The 8,454-nt window shown below is 42.7% G+C and overlaps 1 protein-coding gene across 1 annotated transcript in view; it reads left to right on the top strand.

Moving 5' to 3' along the window:
• The window catches only part of TMEM38A (transmembrane protein 38A), a gene marked incomplete at its 5' end in the record, with an annotated part of 6,319 nt that extends 1,618 nt beyond the window's left edge, over positions 1-4,701 (top strand). Inside the window, 5 exons of the mRNA XM_003213321.4 lie at positions 297-453; positions 955-1,139; positions 1,736-1,823; positions 1,939-2,056; positions 2,609-4,701. Of these exons, the coding sequence (XP_003213369.3) occupies positions 297-453; positions 955-1,139; positions 1,736-1,823; positions 1,939-2,056; positions 2,609-2,827 (767 nt within the window). The remainder of the gene's footprint in view (positions 1-296; positions 454-954; positions 1,140-1,735; positions 1,824-1,938; positions 2,057-2,608) is intronic.
• Positions 4,702-8,454: the final 3,753 nt, after the last annotated feature.

The raw sequence follows: 8,454 nt of genomic DNA, 5'->3' as shown, positions 1-8,454 counted from the left end.
AAGCGTCGATTTTGAGGGCAGAATTGTTCTTTCCGATTGCAGTAGGAGCAGCAAATGCAGGAGCTAAACTTCTAATGGCTCCATTCATATGAAACCTTGTGGGGGCCTGCAGGCTGTGAGCACGCACCGCGTCCCGACTGTATCTGATACTTGTTTAGGCTTTGCAGAGTGTGCGTTTGGCCATTTTATTTTACAAGCTCTTTTCTTTGACTCGTGTCCTGTTGGAGCACGTTGAAAGCAAGTGTCTTTCTTAGCTCTTTGGTGAATGCACCTTCTCATTTAGAATTTACTCACAGGAGCTGTGGAGATGTCTCGCAAGAGTCCTTTTGCCTCCTGGCTTTGTGCCATGCTCCACTGCTTTGGAAGTTACATCCTCGCTGATCTGCTGCTCGGAGAGTCACCTATTCAGTACTTCAGTAACAACTCCAGTGTCATCCTGGCCACAGCAGTCTGGTGAGTTCTCCTCAGCTACCAAGCACTCGATACTGCTGGCTGTGTGCAGGACCTCCCTGCATGAAGGGAGGCATTCCATTTGTGTGGGACACACGTGTACTGTCTTGTTAGAATTTGCTGGGGGAAGCAGAGGTGCAATGAAGCAGTCCGAGTCTTTTGTATTTCTAGATCTAGTTTGCAGTTTCTCTGACCAGCTGTCTGATGTGTTGGTAATAGGAGTGGGAACCAACCCTCTGCAGGACGATTCTATTCATAGCTGCCACAGCTGAACTGTGGCCAAACCGCAAAATCCGCGTGTGCTGCACTGACGGCTCACAGCAGAAGGGTGGCACACTGAAGATTTGGGGACATTTTCATTTTGGGTGCTTTTAGGTGACTGAACCAACATTTCCTTTTCTCTGACGTAACTTAGGCTAACTACACAGTACTCCTCATCTTCTCTATTAATCCCAGGTCAAGATAAACAAATGGGTCCTTAAGCTCCTTGTGGTTTTGTTCCAGGTATTTGATATTCTTCTGCCCCATGAACCTCTTCTACAAGTGTGTTAGCTTTCTGCCTGTGAAACTCATCTTTGTGGCTATGAAGGAGGTAGTCAGAGTTCGCAAAATTGCGGCCGGGGTCCACCATGCTCATCACCAATACCACCACGGCTGGTTCATCATGATGGCTACTGGATGGGTCAAAGGTGACACCTGGGATACTCCAATGCACCTACGGCTGTGGGGAGGGAGGGGAGAATCTGCAAGTGAAGCCTGAGGTCATCACGTCACTCAGTGCTGACCAGGCTAGATAGTGGATGTGTTCAGCTGGCCCCAATTAATCACATTCCTTAGAACACAGATTTATTCATACTCACAGAATGGCTGTCAAATGAGTCATCGGAGACATGAAGAACTGGGAGTCACTTACGGGTGCGGAGTTCAGTAATTCTTTATCATCTCCCACGTTCTACTGTCTCTGTCCTTGCCTGTGTCTTTTTAGGAAGTTCTTTCAGTGTTGAAACAGTCTAGTCAGTTTCCCCTTAGTTTTGTAATTGCAGTAAGCATTTGTGCATCAGTAGATGGAACAGAGGCAAATGCCTTTTTCCAGCATCAGGAAACACTGTAGAACTCTAGAAAGCATTTGCCTGCTCTGTTGTTTTAGGGTAACTTTATTTTAATTTTGGGATGGATGTCACAAACTTTCCCGTTACATTGTGCTTATCCTGTGGGGATCTAGAGGAGCCAGCAGAGCTCTCTCCTGGTGTGGCAGTTCTAGCTGTTTGCTTTTACTATTCCACAGGTTCTGGTGTTGCCTTGATGTCTAACTTTGAGCAACTGCTGCGTGGGGTCTGGAAGCCAGAAACAAATGAAATTCTTCACATGTCTTTGTAAGTAACTAGCCTGTATGTTCTATGTCAGACTGAAAATAAAATTTAAAGAACCATTCAGGACTGGACACAAAGTATACAAACCTTCAAGATAAGTTCTTTATTTCTCTTCTAGCCCTACAAAAGCCAGTCTGTATGGCACAGTTCTTTTCACTTTGCAACAAACTCATTGGCTCCCAGTCTCTGAAGCCAACCTCATCTTCTTTTTCACCATGTTTATGATAGTTTGCAAGGTAAGTTTACAGCAGACCTGCTGCTAACAAATCTACGGAACCAGAGAAGGGGTATAGAATTAAGAGGGGGCTGTTCACCAGTTTAAATTGAAATACTGACTTTGGAATGCTGCTTCCTTTCTTGTTCAGTGAGTTCTGGTGATAGGGGCTTTCCTAACTTTCCTTGTAGTATTTGCCCATGTGGAATTCCTGCATGATGAACTTCACAATGAAATGAAAACCTGAAAGTGTTATTTTCTGGAAAGCTAGTGCTGAGAATGAAGCACTCTGCAGAGCATTAATGAGATACTAGGACTAATTCTTGCATCTAGATTTGATAACCTTACTAAGCCACTTTGGAAGGCACTGGCTGTACGTACCAGGAAAGATCTGCTCAGGAAATTACAGGCTAAATTCTCCATGTTATTTTCAGTGGTAGAAGATCCTTGTGATGCAGCCTTGGATTACATAGCAACAGGGACACTTACCTGTGCTAAGTAGGATGTCCTTTACTAGTTAGTCCTTCACAGCTGGTGTATGTGGTCTTTAACTCTGTCCACTGTTGCATGGCAGGTTTTCATGACGGCAACTCATTCTCACGCCTCACCTTTTGCTCCAGTGGAAGGCTTCATCTGCCCAGTTTTCTTTGGCTCTGTTTCTAGCGGACACACTAGCCATCATAATCAGCATGGGCACTCCCACGAGGCTTCCTATCAGCCACCTCCTCCTGTGAAGTCAAAAGAGGAGCTAAATGAAGGCACGAGGAAACGAAAAGCAAAAAAAGCTGAATAAAAAAGCAACCAAACAGTAAACAAGCCAAGAAAATTCCTCCAGAGCTGTGTCTCAAAGCCACCTGCAGTCTCCTTTATCCTCCAGTCCTCTCACGGACTTCAGAGGAGAGGTGGAAGTGAAGACACTGCCAGGCAATTCCCTGAATTTCAGTTGTGCTCTCTGTGCTGCTCCTTGCTTCTTGGTCTCTATCTCTCTATTCTGATCATATTTTCAGGGATTTACAGATTTGTGCCAGGATGATAAATGGGTGCCAGTTCCCAACTGTCAGCAATTATGATGCATCATCTCTCACTGTGTTTATTTATGAATGGTGGTAATGGTTTGTGCTCCCACAACTGTTCCTGTGAGTTTTCATTGACCTTTTTGATGTCTACCAGAACAACAAACTCGTTAGGCACAATCAATGTGGAAATTGGATTTCATGCTCAAGGAAATTAAATGGTCTGTTATAATCCTGATTCATTTTTCCCAGCTCCTGCATCTGCCATGTTTCCAAATAACATGACATTCTATATGCAATAAGGACATCAGCTCTGGTGTCCTGGCCAAATTCTACTCTGAAATTACATTTTTCTCATCCAAGTTCCCTCTGATTCTTAATGAATGGTCACTTTCTTAACTAACACTTTGTTTGCAAGACCTTTGAAGCTGTAAAATGCTCTTAAATGCTATCTATTGGTACTGTTATTATTTTAAACTGTTTAGTAGTGATGCTGCTCTGTTAGCAATTGTGTGTTTCACTTCAAACCTGATTGTCTTTACTTGAGAAAGAAGCATGTTTTTTGGTTTGTTTGTAATCCTGTGGGATATAAGAAGAGTATGTGAGTGTAAATAAGTATTTATTACTATTTATTTATAACTGTCAGGGCACCTAATTAATGGACCTGAACTGCTTTTTAAATCTTTGCATCTTTATATCAGGAGAATTGGATACTTCTAAGTACAGGCCTAAGTTGTGCTTGAAGCAGTGATTTTGGTGTGCTGGTGGGCAGCCTGAACACTTACTGTACGCAGGAGTACATTTCTTATATTCTTAAAGTAAGTTAGAAAGGCTGAAGAACTAGATTTCACACCAGCTGATTAAAAGTACTTTAATGGACTAATAAGAGAACGCCAGCTTAAGAAACAGAGTTTCCTTTGTAGGTCCCTTTTTGCCAAACTACTGATCTGTGCCCAGTGAGGGAAGGAGAATGTGAAATGCCTTGCATGGCTCAGGGAGCAGTCAGTCAGCTTGTTCGTGTTCTGCTTAATGAATACTGGCTTTCAGATTAGTTTGAAGCTGTTCCTGTAACTGATTTTGTTCTTAAAAGTGTCATCTTAAGCATAGTGCCCTGGAGACCTTAACTCATTCTGAGGCGGTTTTTTATCACTAATGGCCAGGATCACTGCAGTGCTAAAAGTGTGCTTGGGGGTGTAGTGCTGGGCTTTCAGCTAAGCAGTGTGTCACCATCCCTAGCAGTAAGGCTTGCTGCTGTCACCTTGCAATGAGGAATAGAAACTGAAGGATTTAAGAACAGTCATTGCTTGGTTGTTGTTGGTTGTTTGTGGGGTTTTTTTGTGTGTGTGTCCCTATTCCAGAATTGAAACTCTGATATTAATTATGGAAAAAAGAATTATTGTATACAACCAGATAAAAAGCCAGTAAAAGAGGTCAAGTGATTCGTGGGTTTGGGTTCTTAAAGTGCCTTAACTTTGTGAGTTTCCCTCCAGAAGAAAACAGCTTCTACCTGACAACAGTCTGGTTTTGCAAATACTGGTCTACAAAAACCTGGTGTATCACTGACATGCATATAAAGAATGGTTTATGAGATGTCTGATTCAAGGGGAAATTTGTTATATAAAAGCCCTTAACAAAATAAAAATTGTGAAGTGACTCTGATTGTCCAGTGGCATTTGAGGAACTGACGTGTGTTTCTTTTACTCTCGCTGGTCTTAGAGGTCACACCTTCCTTGATCTTGTTGAAGTTTCCTTGATCCAAGGACAAAGTGATTCTGGTTGGACTTTGCCATGTCCTACAAGTATGTTTGAGCATGTTACAGTTGGAAGCAGTATGGTAAAATACCATTGCTCTTGTTGTCAAGTAGCTTTTCTAAGACTTCAGGGAGGGATATAAAGAAACTAACTTATAAAGGCCAAAGGGGAATGTTTTGTACCTGTTGAGTCCGCCTTTCCTTTTGTGACTAAAAGATGAAGGCCATTCACTTGGGACAGGTATGTATAAATCTGCAGACAAACACAGTTCTAGCTTATCTATATGGAGTTTCAGTATTTGTACTTAAAACAATCAAAGAAAGAAAGAAAGAAACAAACAAACAAAAAAAACCACACCAAAAATGCTTTGAATGAATGGGACCTGGACGTGCTTGAGAAATGGGCAGCCTGATCTGGTGAGTGGCAACCAATCCACGGCAGAGCTTGGGGCCAGGTGGGCTTTGAGATCCTTTCCAGTCCAACCATTCTGTGATCTAGCACAGTACCTCTGGTTGAGTAAAATCATAGCTGCTAAGCAAGAATAGATAGGAGAAATATTCTGAGATACCTTAAAATTAAAGCTCTGCACCTTTAAGATTCTTTATCTGGAATGTGATTAGTATCAAGAAGACAACTGCCACAAAGAGAGGTCACAACTTTCATTTAGTGGAGCCTTTCATAGTGAGAGATAAGGAACCTTTCTTGAATTTCCATGGCTCAGCACTGGTAACCTGTGGTACAATTTCAGGCAAGCCTTCTTCATTCCAGCTAGCAAAGATGTTTCTTTCAGAAGTAACTTCTTTTTAACTCATGCTGTAGGGGCACAGGGTTCAATGCGGCTTCTATGTGTCTGGGAAGCTCTCAGTTGCCAGTTCATGCTGCTTCCTTAAGGCTCTCCTCCAGCTGGAAGGAGAACATTAGCTGGGCATTTCCCAGCAGGTTAGTTAACTTGCTTCCATGCCACAAAAAGCAAAGGAGCTCCCTGCCTGGATGACTCAATGAGGACGTGCAAAGGGCTATTGATTTTTGATGGGTTTCACTTATGTTTCCTCAAATCTAACTCTGAAAATGTTAATTAGTACTCCTTACCAGAACAGTTGAGAATTTAAGTTGCTTTGCTTTGGAATGTGAGATTTAATACCAATAGAAAAGAGGGTCTGTGCAAGTCTTACACATATTAAGAACAAAAAAAAAAGCAGCGTAATGTTTCACATGGCTTAACCATTCTGCTCTCCCATGACGTCCATTTCAGTGTATGAACAAGTTTTGCTCAGGACCCAGACAGAATAATAAGAGCAGGCAGCTGAGAGTATGTCTTTCAAGTGCTTTGAGAAATCCTGCCACGTCTGAAGTGTGCCATGCTGTGCAGAATGTTCCCAGCTCCAAACTGCTGCAGCACAGGGTATGAGAGGTGCGTGCCAAGGCTTAGACTTCCACAGGACAGACGTCATTGCCTTCTGATAACTCCTGATACTAACTCTAGTGAGATGTAGCTAAATTTAGCAAGGGATTTAATCCTGAGAGAGGCCCTAGTTGCCCAGTGGAAAAAGCGAAGTGTTTCATTTGCTGCTCTCAGCATTTCTTGTTGATTGACAGGTTTCCCTTTTCTTTTGCAAACAGAAGCCAAACCAGCATCTACAGCTTTCAGCATTGCAATTAGCTCTGCAGACAGGGAAAGCTCTACTGCTCTTTGTAGAAAAGAAATAATAATAATAAAAAACCGTAGGAAACGTAGATTATTATTCACAGTAAAGGACCTGAGAGACCAAAGGAGAAAACTGCTATGTAAAGACGTTGTGTGAGAAAGGGCAAGGCCAACAGAGGGCCAAGCTAGAGGGACTTGTGTTCTTGTTCTTCTGTAGGAAGAGCTAATAAAATGGGTTTGGATTTCAACAGAAACCAGAAGTGCAGCCCTCACTCGGTAGGCGCACACAGAACTACTCCCAGCTGAGTTCAATCCTGCCTGCGTGGTCCTTGCAGACAGCAGCCTGAGGGAGCTGTGGGGGATGGCAGCTCACGGAACAGACTGTGAGAAAACAAGTTCCCATCCACACAGCCTGCACTGCCGCTGTGACTCACAGCTGCTACTCACCTCTGAGGCGACATCTCTGACAAAGAAGAGAAGTTTATCACTCCGATAGTGTTAAGATCAACATTCAGGAGCAGCTTTGAGTCTGGCCTCCCTTTCACACATGCCCAGCATTTGCATTTTTCACACATTCTCCAAGGAAGAAGTACCACTGAGGGTTTCTTGACACTTATCTGTTTCCTTTATGTTCTGAAAGAGAATGCAGGGAGGATTTTTAGAGAGCCTGTAATCCTTTAGGAAGAATCAGTATGAGATAGTGATTTCATCTTACCTTTAGGATACAGGTAAGCTGTAGACATGGAATGCAGGAAAACAGGTCTGATATGTTTAGAGGCTTAAACGTTTTTATAGCCTAAGGAAATTCAGAATGGCTCTGGAAAAGATTTGGTTGGTTGATTTTGTTTGGTTTTGATTTGCAAATTGCAGAAACTCCCTGCTCACCAGAAAGTAACACGCTGCATTCCTACAGCAAGCAAGCTGTTTCTCCTCCAATTAGCCCAGTCCTCGATTCTGCTCAGTGATGCTGGCAAACTTGACTTTCCAAAAATGACTGCTAACTGGGGACTTCTGCTCCAACTGTAACCAACTGCTTGAATCAGTGGATTTGTTGGTGATGAGGACTGCTGTCATCAATACTAATGACAGGTATATGCAGCATGAAGTACAAACTCCACATTGCAGAGTGCTGCCACGGCTCCAGTGTTGTTTTGATGCTGATAGAACAAAAAGCATTATTACATATTTCTCTGTTACTATCTTCCATTCTTGGTTTGCCTGGATGTCACTGATCACCCTCATCCTCCAGACTGTGTCTGCTGTCACCTCTCCAGCACGGTATATTTTAAGCAACCTTAATGGAGCTGACATTTTCCTCCATTACATCGCTGGTTTTGATCACAGAGGCTTGAAAAATAGTCTAAAAATGCACTTCAGACTCCTGAAGTTGACTTAATTTAGATTGAGACTGATGATGGCTAAACCCTGAGGAAGGCTCTCAGTAATGTTAGTTTCTTGCAATAAGAGGCTTCATCTCCCTGTTTGATTTATGATAGATTAAGATGTCGGTTAATCTCTTCTTACCTGATTAATCTTCACAGACATCTAGCCAAGTACTGTGTGCAAAAGGAGCCTGTTACATAAACACACATGACTAATTTTTCTTTAATTATTACTCTGTATGCCAGAGGGATACAGAGGGGATACAGACAGGGATAGACAGCAGCCCCTTCAATCTGACTTCAAGAGAAACTGATGAACTCAGCTCCTTGGGAGGTCTATTTTCTTATCTCTGCCTGCACCATTTGACAAAGGGAAACTGTGAAAGGGAATAGCCATGATCCTGGGTGTCAAGAAACTTTCTGTAAATACCTGAGTGCCTAAACCTTATATGAAACAAGTAAGGTACATTCTCACCACTAAATAAAATCTCTAAAATAATCTCTAAAACACAGAGGGAAGTATTCCTAGAACAGACAAAGGCAGCCAACAAAAGCACCTCAGCTGTGTACAGCACCTGGTACCTCAGAAAAGACCATGGGGATTCTACCAGGTAACAAGCACCAGTTG

Source organism: Meleagris gallopavo, chromosome 30 (genome assembly GCF_000146605.3).
Source record: "Meleagris gallopavo isolate NT-WF06-2002-E0010 breed Aviagen turkey brand Nicholas breeding stock chromosome 30, Turkey_5.1, whole genome shotgun sequence".
NCBI lineage: Eukaryota > Metazoa > Chordata > Aves > Galliformes > Phasianidae > Meleagris > Meleagris gallopavo.
Note: the sequence above shows the minus strand (reverse complement) of the source record. Positions and strands in the feature narration are given on the sequence as shown.